Source organism: Dryobates pubescens, chromosome 15 (assembly GCF_014839835.1).
Source record: "Dryobates pubescens isolate bDryPub1 chromosome 15, bDryPub1.pri, whole genome shotgun sequence".
In the NCBI taxonomy this organism is placed as follows: Eukaryota; Metazoa; Chordata; class Aves; order Piciformes; family Picidae; genus Dryobates; species Dryobates pubescens.
This window is the reverse complement of record NC_071626.1, coordinates 82,018-104,986: the sequence shown is the minus strand read 5'-3', so window position 1 is coordinate 104,986 and position 22,969 is coordinate 82,018. Positions and strand designations below refer to the sequence as shown.

General features: G+C 47.9%; 1 protein-coding gene across 1 annotated transcript in view; it reads right to left on the bottom strand.

Annotated features, from left to right (window-relative positions):
- Window positions 1-22,969, bottom strand: part of ITPR2 (inositol 1,4,5-trisphosphate receptor type 2) — a 177,266-nt gene that overhangs the window by 134,400 nt on the left and 19,897 nt on the right. Inside the window, exons 2-8 of the mRNA XM_054168078.1 lie at window positions 19,739-19,809; window positions 13,720-13,835; window positions 11,984-12,070; window positions 11,258-11,416; window positions 4,706-4,804; window positions 3,941-4,024; window positions 1,115-1,261 (exon numbers count right to left, since the gene is read on the bottom strand). Coding sequence (XP_054024053.1) covers window positions 1,115-1,261; window positions 3,941-4,024; window positions 4,706-4,804; window positions 11,258-11,416; window positions 11,984-12,070; window positions 13,720-13,835; window positions 19,739-19,809 — 763 coding nt within the window. The remainder of the gene's footprint in view (window positions 1-1,114; window positions 1,262-3,940; window positions 4,025-4,705; window positions 4,805-11,257; window positions 11,417-11,983; window positions 12,071-13,719; window positions 13,836-19,738; window positions 19,810-22,969) is intronic.

Sequence of the window (22,969 nt, the reverse complement as noted above, 5' to 3'; positions counted from 1 at the left end):
GTGCTCCTCAAGATCATGTTTAGATCATTAGCATTTCTTACAGTTCATGCAGAATGCAAATATGAAAACTACCTAATTGCCCTACTACAAACTGCCCAGCAGAGAGAGGAATTCTGTGCTCACACTAGGCCCACCATAGATCTGTCCCCTGCAAATACAATGAGCCACATTTTGCTTTGATTGACCTGGTGTGAATCTCAAGCTCTGGAAAACAGCAGAGGTACTCTGCACTTCCACAGGCGCTGCGTGAAAGGAAAGCTGACACCCTCTTATATTGTTTCAGCACTTACAGCAGACTCTGTGTTTGACAACACCAGAGGCTTCTGACAGAATTTCACTGAAGTGATGGAGTTGCCCCACATCATTTGAAATATCTGAGGTTCTTTCTTTTTCCCTTTGGCTCAGCTGTAAGTCATTTGGTACCTTCGAGCCTAGCAGTGCCTGTCTCTCTTAAGGAGCGATCTCAGGTAACTGTAAGTGCAATATACTCTCTTCCATAGAGTCCTTCCTCGGACAAAAATCAACCCTGTGGCTGAGCAAGGAGCTGCTTGTTCAGCTCCTGAGGACTTCTGGCTATGGGACTTGCATTACTGTAATAGCAAGTTTCTAATGTTCCTCAGTTTAAAAATAGGTTTGCTAGTCATCTTCTCAAAATCAGCCCCACTCAGCAGCAAAACATTTATCCAGGCTAACTGTAAGCAGCTGTTGATGTGCCCTGCAGCAGAAGAATGGACTCAATCACATCTGTGAGAGCTCCTGTCAGTCGTGAATGCCTGTTTCCTACACTGCACATGAAGGCAAATATAAGCCCTCAGAGGTCACGTGAGTGTCACTGGACTGGCTATGACAAAATCACACCATTCACATACAGTCTGAGTCTGACTGTGACTTTAACACAAGCAGATGCAGTAGGCAAATGTCCCCTCCACAGGCATGCAGCAGCAAAGCATCTCTGCAGCGCTCATCCCACACCAAGCACTTCCTAAAGGAATCACAGCCATGGGGCGGTGCACGGTGGTATCAAGAGGGTATGAATGATTCATGTTGTGGCAAAGCATTTTCACTGAACCTTGGCCTTTGGGTCCTACAATATTTATAGAAAGCAAAGAGATACCTCTACTTCCCACAGCGCTTTAGAGCTCGTTGCAGAAGTGGCTGACTGGCGCAGCGTAGTACGAAGGAAGATATGTTGTTTCTTCTCATACTCGTCACAGGTCAGAAACTTCTCTTGCTCTGCGTGGAACAGCCTGACAACATCTCCCTAAAGGTAATAAGGCAGCATTATCAGCTGGCGAGCAAAGCCAGGAGCCTCATCCTGCCTCTGAGCAGCTCAACAAAATGCTCAGTCTGCTATCGCTGAGGCAGCTGCCAGGGCAGAGCAGGAAACTCAGGCACTGAGTCTGGAAAGGTGACGAGAGGACTCAGTCCTGCAGCAGGCCCACACACCAGGGTGAAAACACCACTTGATTCAGAGCACTGCAAAGGACAGTGGGCAACAACCAACCTAAAGGTGACTTTTCATTCTAGCTAACTTTACTAAATGGATTCTTTATTTCTAATCTCTCTTAGGATTTAGAGAAAGCGATCTGATTTTTCTAACATCACGTTACTTCATCTCTTCACTCTGCAACCAAAGCCAAGGCCGTCTCTATTTCTTTTGCTGGTACAAGTTCTGCTTCCTTCTGCCTCTCCCCAAGGTTTGAAACACCATCCCCAAACAGGCCTACACAGATAGGCTATTTTCCCTTTCAAATTCTTTCTCAAAAACCATGACACCTGCTGAAAATAGCCAGCTGAGAATGACTTAAGGTCCAAGTGAGAACAAATGAAATGTATTTCTTTAAAATAAAAACTTAATTTATCTCAGGGAGTGATCTGGAGGCACGCAGCTGTGCAATCTCTCAGCATTTATAGCTACTCTCTCTTATTGCAGCTGTTGTCATCTTCCATTTTCTGTAAGCTTGCTCCACCTTCTTGCAGTATCTTGGCACAAATGGAAGTGGCACAGACCCCTCACCACCCTGCACTTGAACTTCACCTTTTCTCATGAATCCTCAGTTCTCCCTGAGAGGGGCTGGAAGCTAGCACAATCCAGACAGTTTCGCTTGGCAAGACAGTAACACAAAGGTAGGAGTCCAGGATGAGTGGCCTCCTGAGCTGGGTAATAGGGTCGGGGAGCAGCGTAATGCCCCAGAAATCCATGAGGAATTAGTTTGGGACCTGCTGAGCCACTTGGACCCTCACAAGTCCATGGGACCGGATGGGATCCATCCTAGGGTGCTGAGAGAGCTGGCCGATGAGCTGGCCAAGCCGCTCTCCATCATTTTCCTCCAGTCCTGGCTCACTGGAGAGGTCCCAGATGACTACAAAGCAGCCAGCGTGGTCCCCATCCACAAGAAGGGTTGGATGGAGGAACCTGGAAACTCCAGGGCCGGCAGCCTGACCTCAGTGCCAGGGAAAGCGATGGAGCAGATTATCCTGGCGGCAATAACTGCACACCTGAAGGATGGCCAAGGGCTCAGGTCCAGCCAACATGGATTTAGGAAGGGCAGGTCCTGCCTCCCCAACCTGATCTCCTTCTATGATCAGGTGACTGCCTGGTGGACGTGGGGAGGCCTGTGGATGTGGTCTACCTGGACTTCAGCAAGGCCTTTGACACCGTCCCCCACAGTAAACTGCTGGCTAAGCTGTCAGCTCGTGGTTTGGACCGCAACACTCTGTACTGGGTTAGGAACTGGCTGGAGGGCCGAGCCCAGAGAGTGGTGGTGAATGGTGCCACAGCCAGCTGGCGGCCAGTCACCAGTGGCGTCCCCCAGGGATCAGTGCTGGGCCCCAGCCTCTTCAACATCTTCATTGATGATATGGATGAGGGGGTTGAGTCAGTCATCAGCAAGTTTGCAGATGACACCAAGTTGGGAACGGATGTTGGTCAGTTAGAGGGTAGAAAGGCTCTGCAGAGGGACCTTGACCGACTGGACAGATGGGCAGAGTCCAATGGGATGGCATTTAACAAGTCCAAGTGCCGGATGCTGCACTTTGGCCACGGCAACCCCATGCAGAGCTACAGGCTGGGGTCAGAGTGGCTGAGAGCTGCCAAACAGAGAGGGACCTGGGGGTGCTGATTGACAGCTGCCTAAACATGAGCCAGCAGTGTGCCCAGGTGGCCAAGAGGGCCAATGGCATCCTGGCCTGTATTAGGAACAGTGTGGCCAGCAGGGGCAGGGAGGTCATTGTGCCCCTGTACTCTGCATTGGTTAGGCCACACCTTGAGTCCTGTGTCCAGTTCTGGGCCCCTCAGTTTAAGAAGGACATTGAAACACTTGAACGTGTCCAGAGAAGGGCAACAAGGCTGGGGAGGGGTCTGGAGCACAGCCCTGTGAGGAGAGGCTGAGGGAGCTGGGATTGTTTAGCCTGGAGAAGAGAAGGCTCAGGGGTGACCTCATTGCCCTGTACAACTACCTGAAAGGTGGTTGTAGACAGGAAGGGGTTGGTCTCTTCTCCCAGGCAACCAGCACCAGAACAAGGGGACACAGTCTCAAGCTGTGCCAGGGGAGGTTTAGACTCGAGGTGAGGAAAAAGTTCTTCACTGAGCAAGTCATTCGCCATTGGAATGGGCTGCCCAGGGAGGTGGTGGAGTCGCCGTCCCTGGAGCTGTTCAAGGGGAGATTGGACGTGGCACTTGGTGCCATGGTCTAGTTGTGAGGTCTGTTGGGACAGGTTGGACTTGATGATCCTTGGGGTCTCTTCCAACCTTAGTTACACTGTGATACCGTGATACTGTGATATTCTGTCTGTCAAAGGACAGTAGTGAGGGATCCTCAACAGCTGCGTGAAATCCTCATTTCCTCTGCTACTCACCCTGTGAGGTCTCTTTTGCATCCAATGCAGCATGGCTTTTCAGATTAGGAAAACAAGTTTACAGGAACCCAACCATACTTACTCCTTTCAGCACATCATCTCGATAACTACTGAACTTCATGAACAAAGTGATTTTCCAGCTTGTGTTACAGTTGACAGCATTTACCTTTGGGGGAAAGCAAACAAACCACAATGACAGTCTTGGGGTGTGATCTCTTCTTCCTGAGACATTCTATTCTTCTCAGATATCACATCTGTGCTGGGTTAGGAACTGGCTGGAGGGCCAAGGCCAGAGAGTGGTGGTGAATGATGCCACATCCACCTGGCAGCCAGTCAGTAGTGGTGTCCCCCAGGGATCAGCACTGGGCCCCATCCTTTTTAATATCTTCATTGATGATCTGGATGAGGGGATTGAGTCAGTCATCAGCAAATTTGCAGATGATACCAAGTTGGGAGCAGATGTTGGTCAGTTAGAGGGTAGAAGGGCTCTGCAGAGGGACCTAGACTGACTGGACAGAGTCAATGGGATGGCATTCAACAAGTCCAAGTGCTGGGTGCTGCACTTTGGCCACAACCACCCCATGCAGAGCTACAGGCTGGGGTCAGAGTGGCTGGAGAGCTGCCAGGCAGAAAGGGACTTGGGGGTGCTGATTGACACCTGCCTGAACATGAGTCAGCAGTGTGCCAAGAAGATGTCACCTTGGTGTTTTGAGGCCAAGCTGGAACCAACATTTAACTATGGCATCTAGCCCCTGATGGGCTGATGGTGGGCTCTTGTTACCGCTAGAGAACAATGAATAATATATCTCAGATCAGCAATTACCCCTCCTCCCCTCACTGAACTCACCTCTTTGCAGCCAGGGTTATCTAGAAGCTCAATGTTGCTGGCATGTAGAGGCTGCCCTGCATTGACTGGCATGAGAACAACTTTATCTCCCACAACAACCTAGAAGTCAGAAAGAAAATGTAATTTAGACCTATATAGTTATCCAACAAATGAAGTAATTTAACCTTTTCAGAAGATGACTCAAATGCATGCTCTAGGAATGGCACTCAGCGAAGTTATTTGCAGGCAATTCACACGTGGGCTATGTTTCCCCGTGCCTCTGCTATTGCCTGGGCTCCAGATTTCGCACTAATGAATGGCTCTTAGTAAACTTCTCACCAAAGTCAGCAGAAACTCGAGATCATGAAATAGACACCAACCTGCAAATTACAGGAGTGGGTCGGTTAGAAAATAGAATTAACCAGGTTGGAAGAGACCTTCAAGATCATCAAGTCCAACCTATCATCCAACACCATCTAATCAACTAAACCATGGCACCAAGCACCCCATCAAGTCTCTTCCTAAACACCCCCAGTGACAGTGACTCCACCACCTCCCTGAGCAGCACATTCCAATGGCCAATCACTCTTTCCATGAAGAATTTCTTCCTAACAGCCAGCCTAAACCTCCCCTGGCACAGCTTGAGACTGTGTCCTTTTATTCTGGTGCTGGTTGCCTGGGAGAAGAGACCAACCCCCACCTGGCTACAACCTCCCTTCAGGGAGTTGTAGACAGCAATAAGGTCTCCTCTGAGCCTCCTCTTCTCCAGGCTAAACTATAGAATAGAATAGACTAGACCAGGTTGAAAGAGACCTTCAAGATCATCGTGTCCAGCCTATCATCCACCACCACCTAATCAACTAAACCATGCAACCAAGCACCCTATCAAGTCTCCTCCTGAACACCTCCAATGATGGTGACTCCAGTTCATCTAGAAGTTACCTTAGCTACACTTTATCCCATAGACACTGCCAGACAAAAGGCAAAGAAAGCTCAGATGTAGTCAGGGAGCAAGACTTCTTTCCCTTCTTTGCTGTCAGCAAAACCTTCAGCCCTCAATGTGTCTTTCACAAAAGCCTTAAAATCTTGCCTGTGAGAAGACTTCTTTAGCCCAGTAACTCCCCAGATCTGTGGACCGTCTGGCAAACACCGTGACAGGCTCAGGAGCTCTGCAGTCTTTATGACTGCAATCTGGAAAGGAAATAAAGTGCTGGAAACTCAGGGGGAGGTGCGCACACTCATCCCCTCTGCTGTCAGTCCCTAAGCAGTGTCTAGAGGTCAGCACAGCAGCAGGTACCTCAGCTGAGACACCTTCTCTATGCATGAGGTATTCCTAGCTGACACCCTGCAAACACATTTTGATACCTGTGCAACTCTTTACCTGCAAACACAGGGCAAAACAATATATGAAAATGTCTGACCTACAAAGTGCTTGAGACATGCATATGGAGAATTCAATTCATACCTGAAGGGGGAAAAACATAATTTATTTTTATTTTTATTTAATCAATCCACATAGATTGGCTGCATTGGGTTCTGCTTTGCTTCTGTGGTCCACAGCAGTTTTAAGCACACACACAGGCAGACAAGTGGCTACGTGTGATTTCTGCGCCGTGAAATGCTGCACAAGCCATGCTTTCTTTTGCAGAATGAAGAAACAAAACCACTTTCTGCACCAGCAGGTCTCCTATGAAAGAGCAGAGCCCAGATGAGCCTCATGTGGATGTGGCCCACTTACTGCAGAGGTGAAGGAGAACGTTGCCTGCTCTTTACCAATACAGCAGCCAAAGGCAGCATCACCATGCTCAGAGTACACAGGAGATCCAACACAATCCAAGTCATGAGAAAAGGTCACTAATGGAACCCAAATAATGACAAGGTGCTCTTAATACACATCTCTTATGCAACACATTCCTGCATGCCATGCTTCACACAGACATTACTTACAGTCCACATAAAGAAGTTATTACCAGACAACTCGTTAATCAAAAAATCATCAGGCTCGCATCCTGCAAAGGCGAATCAGGACTTCAGCATCGCAACAGGACTGCAACAACGTAATCAGCAAGACAGCACATGATTGAGCATCTTATTGAAGAGTGAAAAGGGCAGGGGGAAGGGATCTTGGGAATAAGCCTGTGACTACCATGGCAGTACCAAAAGGAGACGTACACAGGAGCTCCCCTGTAAGGCACCTATCTGATGAAGAACCATTGAGTGCCATGACAGTTTCTGTCTTAGTCTCCTATCCTGCTCCAAGTCCACACCAGTAACCTGCTCTCAATGCTGGCCAGCTCTCCAGCTGCCACAGAGGTCTTGAGATGTGCTATGTTCTCTTCCTTCTGTTTCTTGCTTCCATTCTCCACATGTGGTTGGGAAGGGACAGAGCCCATTTCACAGGTTTCCTGTGCACCGCTGCAGCAAACAAAAGCAAAGTGAAGAAGGAATCCTGTTCCCTTGCACCTGACTGCCTTGGGCAAGCTGCAGGTCTGCTCTTCTGACTGCCTCCCATCTCCTACTCAGTTGGTTTCTGGTTCAAAATAATGTCCCAGCATGCCTAATACACTGGAGGCTGAGCACTTGCATGCCCAGATGCCCCAATTTCTGCCTGTAGAAGTGTATGGAGTGTAGAAGACAGAGCAATCGATTCCCAAGGGTTTGCTCTGCAACATTAAATCTGGCATCAGCTCCTTCTCCTCTTCCCTTAGTACCCCCATGAGCACATTCTGCCACACTATGCTGCAGACCAGCAATGGCCAATAGTTTGACAGGTCCCTGGGACTTCTTCCTTACATATAGACATGGATTTGTTAAAGTTGCATCGGACAAGCAGCTTTTGAGGATTTAACTCCTGGCTTCTTTGACAAAACTCCTTTCTGGTCTAGGTGAGAACTTCCAATGATTAAAGTCATAGTAAAGCCAATCAGAAACCAGCTTTTGAATTCAAGGTAAACCTACAAGATCCTTCAGTCCTGGATGCAGTGGAGTTCTTCCCACATAAGGTAAGTTTTAAATTCATGCAACACCTCTGGTCCACTTCTTGCTGGAGGGGGTCCACGGGCAGTGGGAAAAGCCACTGACTGCATTCTGTCTTCTGGGTGGAAGCCCAGTGCTGGCATCACACAGAGCGATTCTGCCACTCCCATAAACTCAGTCAGCCCCCTGACCACCACACCTGCCCCACAATCACCAAGCAGGAGCAAATACTCTAGTAGAGGTGTAGCAGATCACAAAGCTGGCAGTTACAAAGGGTTGCAATAGGTGTGAAAATGCAGTAGCAATGACTACTGCTTGGGCTAACTATCTCAGCAGGTCCACAGGGGCACTGATGGCAGTGCCACTGAGCCTCCACTGCTTTGATGTTATAATCACATCTGCCAGTGGCATTGCTGACAAGACTTCAAAGATCAGATGAACAGAACTTTCCCACAGCTGGCTGGGCACTCCCCAAGTCTGAGACCACCCCTCAGGGCATGCTGCAAGATCAACCTTTCAGATCACTAGCATTGCAGGAGGCTGAAAATGCAGACCTCAGCTATCAGTGCCGGTGTTGCTGTGTAGTTGAGCTGGAAACAGCTCTCACCTTCATCAGTCACAACTTGCACTGCAGGAGAGCTGCTGTACGTGGAGCAAACGCCAGCATAAAATATTGCAGCCACACCAGGTTATCGTAAGATTTTGGCCCTAGGGTTTTTTTTGGCCGTTACTTTCATTAACTAAGCATCTCAGAATTGTTTCAATTGAAAAAGCCCTTTCAGCTCATGCCCAGCCAGTCTCTTACTGCCAAGGCTGGGACTAACCCACATCCCTCAGAACCGCATCTCTGCCTCTTTTAAATGCCTCCAGGGGTGGTGACTCCACCACTGCCCTGGGCAGCCTGTTTCAATGCCTAAGAACCCTTCCTGTGAAGAAATTTTTCCTAATATCCAACTTGAACTTCCCTTGAGGCCATTTCCTCATCCTGTCACTTGTTGCATCTGAGAAGAGACCTTCCCCACCTTGATCCACCCTCCTCTGAGGTAGCTGTTGAGGGTGATGAGGTCTCCCCTCAGAGCAGTTACAGGAAAGCTACCAAAGGGCTAATGCTTTAGCACCAGAAGTTTGTACAGGAAATTATCAAATCTGTTGGAGCCCGATCAAAAGGAGGAAAAACTTGGATCTGGCGATTTCCCCCTGTAAAATGCAATAGCAAGCTCCCAGCTCTGGAAGGCAACACCTGGTCACAGAAATTGAGCAGCAGGTAGGTTCCTAGGGAGGCCATTAAGTTAGGAGTAAACCTGCCAGTTTCCAACACAGGCCAGAGCCCATCAAATACAGTCCCACAGGGAGCAAACCAGGGGAGAGGTCCACAGAGTGGGACACTACAGGGATCCCTGCCACGACCTACAGACTCTTCAGACCCGCAAAACCACTTCCAAACTCTTATTTCTCCACATCAGCATAAGTCAGAAGTTCCACAGTACTGAGAATGGCATATAAGGCTTAAGTTCAATCTGCTGCTCTCAGGACTCGGGACTCCCGATGGCTTTGCAGATCACAATCCAGGCACCCCAGCTCCTCTCTCTGGAGAGCAGGAGATGCACTTACTTCCCAAGCATGAGGGCATGACAAATTAAGAAGCTGCTGAACGAATGTTATTCTAAGAAATCAAGCCCAAATCTAAAGGCAGTAAGCACCTCTCTTTATTCTTTCCAAAGAATACCAGGTTCATGTTGGGTCCACAACACCTACTTTCCCCTGCTAAGAAGCCAAGCAAAGGTGGCCCAGAGGACTACTCATGTTTGCTGCTTTTCTCTGCAGCAGGCTTGAGGAAAAGAAGAGGCTCTCTCACACCCTTCAGATGGCTGTGCAGAGCAGGGAAAGACTATCTTTAGGGACTCCTGGCCAGGAGCTGGTAATGGAGTCCCTCCCCTTCCCACAAGAGAGTGGCTAAAGGAGCTGCAAGTAACCACATTCCTCCTGGAGAGTATCCCAGGAGCTGGGTAACCACAAAGTGAAAGAGAGAAAATACTCAAGTGGTGCTTCATTCTCGGCTCCTGAGGGGGCTCTTTGGCTGCTTGCTTCACATGGCAGAGGGGCTCAGCATGCCCAGCCAGGTCTACCATCCACAAGCACGCCAGTTCATCACGTGGTCTCCCCAGAGGCTGATCTGAATTTTCCACAGTGGACACTAAACCAAGCCACAGCCAGCTGAACAGAGTTTTGATCTCATGGCACAACTCTCACAGCCACGGGATGGAGCTTTCCCTACGCACTCCTCTTAGCACACACCAGAAACCTGCTGAAACCAACTCAGAAAAGACTCCCCAGACTCCCCAACCCAGTCCCAAGCACGGGGGCCGTTCTTATGTTGAGGGGGGTACAGATGTAAGGAAATTGGATGTATTTCCCAGACACATTCTCTGCTGACTTCTTGAAAACAAGTGTGCCTGGAATATTGCCACAAAACCCAGAAATATTTTCACAAAAACCCTTGCCAGAACATTATCACAGAAACAATTTTAACAAAGCTTTTACTCTAGCTTAAACTCTGCCAGGGCTGGGGCTAACCCATAGCCCTCAGCACCACAGCTCTGCCTCTCTGAAACACCTTGAGGGATGGGGATTCAGCCACTTCCCTGAGCAGGCTATTTCAGACATTGAAAACTCTTTCAGTCAGAGAAGTCTCTTCTCATGTCTAACCTAATCCTTCCCTCCTGCTACTTAAGGCCATTTCCTCTCCTCCTGTCACTTGTTACATGGGAGAAGAGACCAGCCCACACCTGGGTCCAACCTCCTTTCATGGAGTTGAACAGGGCCAGAAGGTCTCCCCTCAGCTTCCTTTTGTCCAGTTTGAACAACCCCAGGTCCCTCAGCAGCTCCTTCCACGCCCTGTTCTCCAGACCCTTCCCCAGCTGCTATGCCCTTCTCTGGATCCGCTCCAGCTCCTCAATGTCCTTCTGGGAGTGAGAGTCCCAAAACAGAACCCAGCACTCAAGGTGTGGCCTCTTCCAGTACTGAGTCCAGGGGCACAATCCCTGCCCTGCTTCTGGCTGTACCATTGCTGCTCCAGGCCAGGCTGCTGGTGGCCTTCTTGGCCACCTGGGCACTGCTGGCTCCTATTCAGCTGCTGGCACCCAGCACCCCAGGTCCTTTCCTGCTGGGCAGTTTCCAGCCGCTCTGCCCCCAGCCTGGAGTGTTCATGGGGTGGCTGTGGCCCAGGTTCAGGACCCAGCACTTGGCCTTGTGGGATCTCATCCGACTGGCCTCAGCCCATGGATCCAGCCTGGCCAGGTCCCAGTCATCATACTCTCCAGCAGATCAACTCCCTCCCAGCTTGGTGTCATCTGCAAACTTCTCGGGGTGCAAATGTTCCAACCTTAGTTATACTGTGATACTGTGTGAAATGTGGCAATATTTCAGAGTCCAGACCATATCATTTGGTAACACTTTCTAGTTACACACAGAACTTCTAGTGCCAAGCACTGTTTCAAGTAGGACTTCTCTAAATTTAACGATTTATGCCCAAAGACATCTTGTGAATTCTGAAACTTTCTCCCTTCTGCCACTTACATATTCAGTATCTTCACTTACATTGTCACCTTCACTCCTCAGTTTCCAGAAGGGCTGGATGTAGAACCAAGATCCCTCGTTGCCTGCAGCATCCAGAGACACCCTCATGGCATTCTTCTCCAGCAGAGCAGGCAGCCTCTTGTTGACTGTCAGGTACTTGTTACTCTTGATGTGCAGCAGCTGCAAACAGCGGCACTGTCAGCCATCAGTGTGGCTGCTGCTTTGTCTGCCTTCAGTCCAAAGAGGAGGTGCAGGCTCTCACACATCATGGGGATCTGTGATAATCCTCTTAAAGACAAAGCAAACCTAGAGGAGAGCTCTCAGGCATGCTGTAGCTGAGGAGCACAGGAGCTGTGTCTCAGCTCGAGGGAAAGGTGTCAGTGACCAATGTACAGCTCGTGCTACAAGGGCAGGGGAGGGCCCATGAACAGTGTCACCCTCAGGAATCTCTCCAGCACAGGAAAGCTGTCCTGCACTTCAGAACACAGCCTCTGTCTCCTCTCTTCATTTAGCCAAAATTACACATGGAATTTACATTCTGACATACTATTTAAAGATGGACATGCAGCACTTCTGGTAGGCTTTAAAACAGATAAACACAACATTGTAAACTTCACCAAGTGCTGTTGACCTGACCCTTGCCAGTCCAGACTACAGAGGCTGGCTTCATTTTCACTGTGCCCTGAGGTGGAAGAGCTGCTCCCTTAGCACCCCCAAGGGAAGGCAGGTGAATGTCAGTGGCCTTACCTGGATGACATTGCTGTATTTGACAATCTCACCCAGCAGCTTCCTGTTCTCACTTTCGTTCTGCTTCTGTTCCAACTCTGCTGCATGCTGCAAGAGAAGGATTATTGCTCTAAATCTGTAAAATCCGCACCTGTCTTTGGCTCCCGCAACAGAGTGCCGGAAGGAATGGCACCGCAGGTGAAACGCTTCCTCCAACCTGCGAGCGTTACGGCACTGAAAGGATTAGCACCCAAATCCTGCTGCGGCATCCTCTTCTGAATTACCATCACCTCCCTGCTGACTCTGGTCTTTAATTGCCTCATCACAACCTATGGATCACACCCGAGATGCACAAAAAGTAACTCCAGGTGCTTGATTTCATCCTTGATCCTACTGCCGCTCTGTTCTGGTGAGACCTCAGCTGGATTACTCTGTCCAGCTCTACGGCCCTCAACACAAGACAGACATGAATCTGTTGGACAGAGTCCAGAAGTGGGCCATAAAAATGATGAGAGGGCTGAAGCACCTATCCTATGAAGGCAGACTGAGAGAGCTGGGGCTGCTCAGCCTAGAGAAGAGTACATGAAGCTGGGCTACAGGAGAGCTGGGAAGGGACTTTTTACAAGGGTTTGTAATGACAGGACGAGGGGCAAGGGCTTTGAGCTGGAAATGGAGAGATTAAGGTTGGACATTAGGAAGAAATTCTTTACAGTGAGGGTGGTGAGACCCTGGAACAGGTTGCTGAAGGACGTGGTGGGAGCCCCACCCCTGGAGACATTCAAAGTCAGATTTGATGGGGCTCTGAGCAACCTGATCTAGTTAAAGCTGTCCTGGCTTACTGCTGGGGGTTGGACCAGATGATCTTCAAAGGTCCCATCCACCTGAGTGCATTCTATGATTCTGTATGATCCTGAGAGCAGAAAAGGCAGGGCCTGTGCCTAGGTTCACCCTGTCACCATTCTTCCTGCTCATCCTGCTCTCCCCTGAGCAGGGACATGCAGACCTGACTCATACCAAAAGAGCTCTGGCAGGCCACACACAGTCAAGGCTGAGCACAACAAATGCATCAAATGCAGCCACAGAACCAACTGTCAGCTTCTGGCTCTAGCTGCTATGCACCCTGCTGTGGCCACACACCGTGGGCCTTCCTTACTGTGACTGGCACTGGCAGCCCCTCCACTGCATGTCAAACTATCAACCAGCTTGGACAGGACCTTGCTTTTACTTATCCCTATGCATTCAGTTGTAACACTAGGCTAGCTCTTTTCCAGACACAAAGGAGTTGCTCCATCCACACTGTACTGGATGCCAAAAAAAAATATCTGCCTGGTGATTCAGGTAAGAACCACTCAGACTAAAAGCAAGGACAACTACAAACCTCAGCAATCTCCAGGCAAAAGCTACAGAAAACATCTCTTTGTCCACCCCTCTACCTAACTCCGGGAAAGGACTTCTAAAATAATACCATGACTTAACCTACAGACCACCCCTGGTGTTAACAACTCCATTTTTAAGTGATATCATTTCTGAAAGCAGAATTTTGCTGATAGCAAAAGCAAAGCTCCCAGCACAAAGACAGACACAGACCAGGACAACAAATTCCAGTCAGAAGGCAAGAGAGCTACGGAGAACATAAAGCTGGCATAGCAACACCCATGGTGGTGGTTCCCAAGGCACTTGTTATTATTCTTTCTCATTCTATTGTAGCTCTACAGCCTGCAGATTGAGATAAGATTACAAATACAGATGTCTCTTACTTGAAGTTTCTTCAGCAGTGCTGCTTCTGTATGGTTTCCTTGTTTGGCTTGCTTGGCCTTCCAGTACTGCTTCTGTGCTGAGTAACGGTTCATAGGGCACACCTTGAACAGGCAGTCTGCAGAACAGTGACAGAGATGCTCTCAGAGACACTTATGCCTGAATACCCCCTGCTTAAAACACAATCACCCAACAGTGTTGTTTTCTGCCAATAAACAGGGTGGCAGAACACCTGAGTTGAGTGTGAAGCTTTCAGTACCCAACATGTCAAGTTTGTGCAACCTCTGCAAGCCTCATGAGTCTCTGTCTGTGAACCTGCCCATATGCACAACTGCCTGCTGCATGAGGGAGGTTCTATTCTGCCCTGGTCAGGTCTCATCTGGAATACTGCATCCAGTTCTGGGCTCCCCACTGCAAGAAGGGCAAAGAAGCATTGGAGAGTCCAGCAGAGAGCCACTAGGATGCTGAGGGGACTGGAACATTGATGTTGTGAGGAAAGGCTGAGAAACCTGGGGCTGTGTAGCCTGAAGAAGACAGAGAGGGGATCTTGCTAATGCTGATCAATACCTAAAGGGTTGAAGTCAAGAAGCTGGGGCTGGGCTCTTTCCTGAGGTTCTCAGTGACAGAAGAAGGGGCAATGAGCACAAACTAGAACACAGGGGGTTTCACTTGAACTTAAGGATAAACTTCTTTCCTGTGATGATTCTGGAGCCCTGGAGCAGACTGACCAGAGGTTATGGAGTTTCCTTCTCTGGAGACTTCCAAAATCCATCTGGACATTGTGATCCTGAGCAACCTGATCTAGGTCAACCTTCTTTAGCAGTGGGGTTGGACTAGATGATGTCAGGAGGCCCCTTCCAAGCCTCACCACTCTGTGATTCTGTGATTATAAACAAGTCATTTCATTACATTTTGCTGATTTCCTCCCACTGACCTTGGTTAGAGTAACAACAGGGGACCACACAAATTCAAGCATTGTGGCCCTAAACATCAGGGGAGGGAAAAAGCACTGCCCGCCCCTAGAGAAGCTGTAGGTTAAATAAACAGGACAAAAGAGAAAGTGAGACCTAAGATGATAAAGCAACTTCCCAGCAAACACAGCAGATGAAAAGCTCAGCCCTCCAGGCAGTCTAGTGACCTGCTCATGAGCCAGACCATCTCACCTAACCTCTCCAGACCCTCTTGGATAGTCCTGGCTCTTAACTCATTACTTTACGGAGTTTTGCATAAATGTGTCTCTTCCTGAGGGCACAAATGAAGCAGGCATTATTCAAGGTAAACAAATGGCTTTAAAGTAAATAGCTTAAAAGTATTAACCAGTGTCACTCACTAAACTTTAATGCATTTTCTCACAAAGTTACTGTGCACAAAGTGAAGATGGAGGAAATGAGGAACACTGCACACTCCAGGCATTTCTAAAACAATGGAAGTTTGTTCACGTTTTCTTGACAAAAGGGGAAAAGAAGGGAACGCTCTCCCCAGACACACTCCAGGCCTTGGCTTATTAGAAGGTAACAAAATAGGAGAAATTATCACTGCTGAGACACATACCAACCACAACTGCAATCCTAAGTGTTGGAAATTCAACTCTCGGCCACCACGGAAGATTTCCGTGATATAAAATTGTTTCAGTTGGAAAAGACCTTTAGCATCATCAAGTCCAACCATTCTCTAACTCTCCCGAGGCTGGGGCTAACCCACGGCCCTCAGCACCACTTCTCCGCCTCTCTGAAACACCTCCAAGCATGGGGATTCAGCCACCTCCCTGGGCAGCCTGTGCCAGGCTCTGAGAACCCTTTCAGTCAAGAAGTTTCTTCTCATGTTCAACCTAAACCTCCCCCAGTGCAACCTGAGGCCATTTCATCTCATCCTAATTTGCTGAACAAATGAAATCATCACATGACTTTACTTAAAACAGCAGGCTGACAAATGGGTAAGCAGAAGTGACAGGGTTGGTAAATCACAGTGTATACAAATCTATGTGCTTCGAGAAAATACAGAAAGTTAAAACAGAGATGAAGTGAGAATGGAAATGGAGGAATGTGAGTGAGCAAGCAGTAAGGCAATGAGGAGTCCTGAGAACAATAACAGAAAAAAACCATCAGGATTCTAAGTAAATGAAAAATGGCAGACCTGAGAGAAACAAGAAGAAAAGATAAGGACAAACCCAAATCATGTAGGAGAAGGCAACAAAGAAAAGGAAAACGGCAGAAGAAAGGGGAGAATGAAAGGAGACAGGACACAGGAACATAAGGGAAGGGAAAGAGGAGGAAAGAACAATGTCAGAAAAAAGAACACACTAAAAAAGGCAAGAGGGAGACATCTAGGAACTCAAACTTTCACTACAGATGCCTCAATGAAAGGGTTATTAAGTGTAAGCAGTTTAAATCAATTTAGGAACTTAGGTCATTTAATATTTAAAGTCATTTAATATTGAGAGTTGCTGAATTTGACCAACAAGCAGCTCTTATTTGTGCTTTTTTCCACCTTGGAAGCTGAAAGGGTTCCCCACTGGTGATAACGGCATGGAGCTGCAACATGTTAAAGGTCCCAGACTAAAGCAAATTGCAGTTCTGTAGCAGGATGGCCGCTCCGGCGCCCACTGTCTGTGGCCTGGCCCCGCAGAGGGGCAAGTGTTTCCAGCAGGCACCGAGTGTTCCAGTTAGACCCAGCACATGAAGCACCTGGCTTGATCAGCCCTTGAGTTCTCATTCTGGGGGCATCTCAACAGACTGCAGGAAACACAGGTGGGACCTCGCTTGGGCTGCTGCCACTCCGGATGTGCATGGATGAGCTGTCCTAGGGCCATTCCAGTGCGGAGCGGCAGCTTCTTTGACGCAAAATGGAACACGGCCATAGCCTTCCTGGGCCTAACAATGCTCCGTTTGTAGGATGTCCTGAAATCAGCAGAATAGCTCCCTCCTACTTAAAAAACAAAACAAAATAAACACCTAAGCCTGACACTGCTGTCCTGGGGCATCTCCCTACGCGGGCTCACAGTTCAGGCCAGCACCTCAGCACCTAAACTGGATCTGAGTGAAGGCTGTAGGAGCGATACAAGCAGTTAAGAAACGACAGTCCTTCTGGATTGCTGCTGGGTTTAGGGGGTTTTCTACAGGGAAAACGAGCAAAGCACTCCTCTGATGTTAATTTCCAGAGTCAGCCCCTGGAATCTAAACATCTTGTCAGAAACATGCCTTTCTCATACTTACTTGACTCTCAGGTCATGCTCTAACCTCGAACCAACACCAGTTCAGCCACCAGTGATAAGAACGCTGCAACCATGCCGACAGCAGCTCGTGTTACTAAAGAGGCCCTACTCTTCCTGCTGTGAGATGCTATATTTAGGTGCTTATATCTAACCATTCAGTTAATCACTCGTGCCTAAGTCTTCTTTTTATGTCAAGAACCTACTTAAAGCAGATTTTGTTTGTTTTATTAACTTTCATGTTTTAAACAATCCTATTTCCCAGAAGATTCTTGGGCAGGACGGGGCAGGCAGTATAGGTTTTGCTTAAGTTTCTTCTTTATAAGAACAAGATTTAGCAACTCTTCTGCCTCAGCGCTCTTGAGCCGAGCTAACAACTTGAACAACGCATGCCAGAGATGTGCTTTTGGTTGCTCTCAGAACACAGACACCTCTGTGGCACCGGGCACAAAATCACAATTAGAAAGCAAAGAAGTTCTATACAGAGAGAGCGATTGCCCATTGGAATGGGCTGCCCAGGGAGGCGGTGGAGTCACCATCATTGGGGGTGTTGAGGAGGAGACTTGATGGGGTGCTTGGTGCCATGGTTTAGTTGTTTAGGTGGGTTGGATTGGTTGATGGGTTGGACACAATGATCTTGAAGGTCTCTTCCAACCTGTTTATTATTACTATTATTATGTTGTTGTTGTTGTTGTTGTTGTTGTGCTCTCAGCAAAGCCCCTGCTATTCCCACACTTAGAACATGGCTTGCAAGTTGAAGGAGAAAAGCACCAAATGATGCCTTCATCTTTGCTGCAGCCACTCTCCTGCATACCACTTGATTACACATAGCAGAAGCAGCAGGAAAATGCCACTGGATGTGGCACTCACCAACACAGCCATGATGTTATAGCATGGTGAGTCATCCCCTAAGGTGACAAAACTCACTTTTTCACTAATTCAGCTCCTCCTACAGATGTTATAGCTCATCAAGATTTGCATGCTACCACAATGCTAACAACAGCCAAGCAAGTCACTTCAAAATCAAGTCAGATACGGTTGCATCCTAAACCAGAAAGACTTATGGTGTGACTGGAAGAGAGGCTGCTGGAGCCAAAGGGAGCTAAGAGTCAGCATGAGGAGGAGGAAAGTATCTAGTAAGAAATTTTGTGGCAGGGACAGAAAGGTAGAAGAGGGGGTAGAAGAGAGCAGAGCCAAATCTGTCCACGACTAACAGAAAACATTCCCCTGCAGAAGCTGGGATGTGAATCAGGAGCACAGTCCTTGCGTTCCCTCAGCAGCAGACAACAGCTGTACGTCTTGTCTGTGTCTCATCCCCTTCTGCCACCTGCTCTCCATATACCAGTGCCACTGCCTCCACTGATGCCATGCTCTCGGCATTGAGAGGTCAAAAATGTCACAACCTGGATCAAAGCGCCCAGACCCTTTTGATGTTCCTGAAATCACCTTTGTGGTTGTTCTGGTTTGTTTTTTTAAATCTCAACACAGAACACCACCAACTTTTTTCCTCTTTGGCTTTGCAAGTTAAGAAAGAACATCACAATTGCAACAAAAGAACTCTGCTGTAGTCAAGTTATAAAATCAAGTCCTTAGACGTGAGACAATGTGAAAATTAAGGGTTGTCTTTCTGACCTCTATTCTGCTCCTTGGCTGTAGGCATCTGGATGCATTCTGCAATTACACCTTCACATGCAGATCTTTTCTGATGTCCCCCATCTCATCCAGAAACCTGGATATACTCCTACTTTGGCAACACAACTGGGGTGGTAAAGTGACAGAAAAGGTATCCAAAGAATCTCCACCTGAAATGTTGTGCCACCTGAAAGCTGTGAATTAAAGATGTATTTGCAAGCAGTGAGAAGATGAGGTCACAGTTAGGCAGCCTGAAAGCCACAATGGAGAACCTGATGCTCTCTCCATTGCTTCCACAGTTACTCTGTGCCATCATGCCAGTGACTGACATTTATTCCTGTTGGTTTCTAAGTGTACATCCTCACTTTCTCAGTCTCCAACATTCGCCAACATGATAAATGCTCACAGCTGGAACTGGAACCGACTGCTGGTGTTTCCTGAATACACAGCAGAGAAAAAGTCTTGAATACACTGGAAAAACAGAACTCCAGTCTCTCAGAGTTCTAAAAGACAGCTCTTTTTGCAACCACAGCCTATACTATGGTATAATAAACACTGGACATAAAATACCCAGATAAGAGAGGTCTGGATCAAGCTAGTAAGATTCTGCTCCAGCACAGCTAGAGCAAATGGCTTAAAGCAAGTTCAGACAAGACTGAGAGGTTTTATTTCCTTCCCTACATATAAACACACAGAAGTTCTAATACCACAGGAGTAATTTTTTGCATTCAGGAAACAGAAACTGCACGCTGTCACTGCACTATTTTTTCCAAGAAGCAGAACAGCAGAATTATCCAAACCTACGAGGTCATGTCTAAGGAAGCTGAGAAAAATCAGATACATTTTTTAAGCAAAAGCAAAACAAGAAGCTGACAAAATATCTGGGGGTAATCCTTAAAATGTTGTCTTATCTTTAAAAACATAAACAAACCAGCAGCTCAAGCAGCTCTGAACCTTCACAAGCTTGTTTCCCATTTACGGTAAGAGCAGGGCTGGAGCGAGGAACTGGTCACAGCAACCAACTCTTGGACTACAAATGAGTCTCTTTCCCCATGCTTTCCATCCATCTCTCGTGCCCTTGGCGGCACGTTCACATCTGGCAAGTTATGGGTCTGGTAAGGCCAAGTGCCCAGGTGCACCCACCAGCCATGAAGAAAAATAAATGATTCCCAGTTACTGACCTCTGAACTTCTTTGGAGGGTTAGCAAGGTCCCCTGCCTCTGGCTGAACCACACACCGATCATCCACTAACCTAGAAAAACAAAAGTGGTTACACTTACTGAAAGGTGCACTTGGCATCAGTGTGCATAAGAAGTGCAGGGACACGCTGTCACAGCACAGAAGCTCCCAGGGCTCCAACTGAACTCAAACAATACCTTAGAGACTATTATTCAGCTACTAAGCATGACCAAGAAAAAAAACCTCAACATTTTCCTTTGGGAATGAAGATTTCTTTTGCTGCAATGAATAATGGCCTATGTTTCAGATCCCTTTGTTTAAATACAGTTGAAGTCCCTTTGGTTACACTGTGTACATTGATGGCAGGTGTAAAATTCTTGTCATCCATTAAGAGCCCATTGACCCTGAATCAGAAACAGTTTGGTTTTCTGCAGCTCTCAGATTTTCACAGCCATTACCCCAGGGCATAATCCAAAATTCATCAAGAGCAACAGAGAGACTCTAAGCCACTGGGGAAAGGCCTCAGGAAAACATTAGGAAGGCACATTAGTATCTGACAGGGAAAAGGACATTTAAAGCACTGTAGGTTAGCTTGGCTCTGCACTTGCAAGCTGTTCTGGGCTTGCAGGTTCTGCATCCCACTGAGGACTTTCAAGGTGATGACAGCATAGAAAGATTAATCATCTTGTGGCAGGACAGTGGCATGGCAGACCTGAAACACCACCCCAAGAGCCCTTGCTCTGTGCTTCAGCTGCTGACACCCCTGGCTTTTCACAAAGCCCCTTAACAACAAGGCCAGAAATCTGACTGGACATTGCTTTGTCTGTAGAGCAGCCTTCCAACCCTCTAATCCCCCTGATGTCCATACAATGGCATCACCTTGTGTACCCCCAGCATGGCCACTGAGGAGTTCAGCCACTCCTTGTTTACTGTAGAAGTGCTTTTTATGGTACTGCAGTGAGAGGCAAGCTGCACATGGCACAGCCTGTTCTGCAGAATGGAACAGGAAAGGCTCTGCAGACGCAGACACACAAAACCTTCAAATCCTGCTTTTCATCCCAGCCGAAGGGCAGCTGTCGGTTCGTTACTGAAGCCTGCTAGGTGGCTGCATTAAACAACCAGCAATTCATGACCCTTGTCACTTGCAAACAACCTACTTGAGGTGTGTGAGACTGAGCTACAGGCTCAGCTACAAAAGGTCCTGGGCACCTGCAGCTTCTACCAGACCGCAGTACTGCAGAGTGTAAGATCACTTGCCTGCTGGTTTGCATGGGCAGCCCAAGTGCACCAGACATGACTTTTCTGATAAAGGCAGGATATTATAGGATACCATCACATCTGCTGGTTATTTAAATAATGATTGAAATTATTATGCCAACATTCAAGCCACTGCATCATCAAAGAAGCTTTGGCAAACTTCAAAGGGTTTAGTTCTTCAGCTGGACTGCAGACAATTTTTGTGCCCTCCACTGTCACTCAGCACCAGCAGATCCAACACAACTGCGTTTCAGGTTTTCACATGCTGGCAGCACACAAATGACAAAGGAGTTCCTTGTACACGTATGACAGGACTTCAGTTTGCACCACATCTCCCCTGAGCACATGAAGTGGCTGGTTCATGCCTCCAAGTAATTGTTGTACTGCAGTAATTGAGTTATACAATACAGTACCACAGTTACACAGTAGCTCCCTGGGGGCTGACATAAATCACCACAGAAGTCAGAACAACAATGACAGCCTTGGAGGTCATGCACACCCCTGTGTGTTCAGGTGACAGCAACAACACAGATGGGACCACCTGTGGGAGCTGCCCAGTCATTCCCCACTGAAACCAGCAAAAGTTTCTCCACTGTCTGCAAGGGCAGTTCCTCAGCATGCTGCTGCACACAGCCAGCCTCACACACCACCAAGTGTTTAAAGCCATTAGGACCTTGCACTCCAGTGTACAAAGCCACGCTAAACATGAGGCTGCAGAGCCTCCTTCTCTGCAGTGTTCCAAACCCACCTGGACATATTCCTGTGGGATTTACTCTGGGTGATCCTGCTCTAGCAGGGGGTTGGACTGGATGATCTCCAGAGGTGCCTTCCAACCTCCACTACTCTGTAATTCTGTAGTGATATCCTATCTGCAGCAATTAATTCCATATTTAAGGCACACCTGTGTAAAAACATTTACAAGCACCTTTAAACAGAGTGCCTCTCGTTTTTGTTGTTTTAGCAACAAAAGGCCAGGATCAGCTCTCTCCCCATACCATTCCTCATTTGCGTTCAGAACTTGGCTAACACAAACAACTTCCAGCTTCCCACAATAGCTCTGCTCCCTAGGCAGAATCAAGGAAACAGCCTGCAGTTATTCCCACCAAACCTCTCTCCTGAGCAGAGCAGCAGCCTTTGCAGGGACTCCCACTGAAAATACAAACAGGAGTCAGTGAAGAATCAGTGGGCAGTCTCCATGTGCCTGGGCAAACTGGAGGCAGGATGCACTGATGCGAGGCACGGCGCTGGGCAGCTGCAGTGTAAGGACAAGGCAGGGAAGGGCCAGAGGCACCCAGGTGCACACGTATGAATCACACGTGCTGGATCAATCTGCATGTCCTGCAAGCTCTTCTGAAGGTAAATGCACCAAAGGTTTCTAGGAACTTGCAGATGTAGTGCAAGGGCCAAGGATAACCCTAGCAACAGCCCTTGAAAATCTTTCACAATGAAGCACTTGAAGTTTGCTACTGAAACACAGCTGCACTCTGAAAGAACGAAAACCAGTGGAAGAAAAAACAGAATGATGATAGATTTAATGAATTTTATGGATCTTTCATAATGTAAGACACTTTCCAGATTGTCCAAGAAAGCAGCCATAATTGGAGGTGTTCAGGAGGAGACTTGATAGGGTGTTTGGTTGCATGGTTTAGTTGATTAGGTGGTGTTGGATGATAGGTTGGACACGACGATCTTGAAGGTCTCTTCCAACCTGGTTTATTCTAGTCTAGTCTATAATATAATCATTTATCCCAGCTTTGTGCCTTCGATTTAGAAAAGCCGCCACCCTGAAAAACCTTTTGTCTCTTCCAACCAACAGGCTTCCACTTTTCACAGCCAGTATCATCAAGCAAAACAGTACCTGACCAAGCACACGAGCAAACAGACTGTCTCTCACATGTAACTGCACTGCTCAACTTTTACCCTCTTCACAGTCTCAGCACTTGACTGCTTTTCTGAGCAGCCCAAGGCCTGGCAGC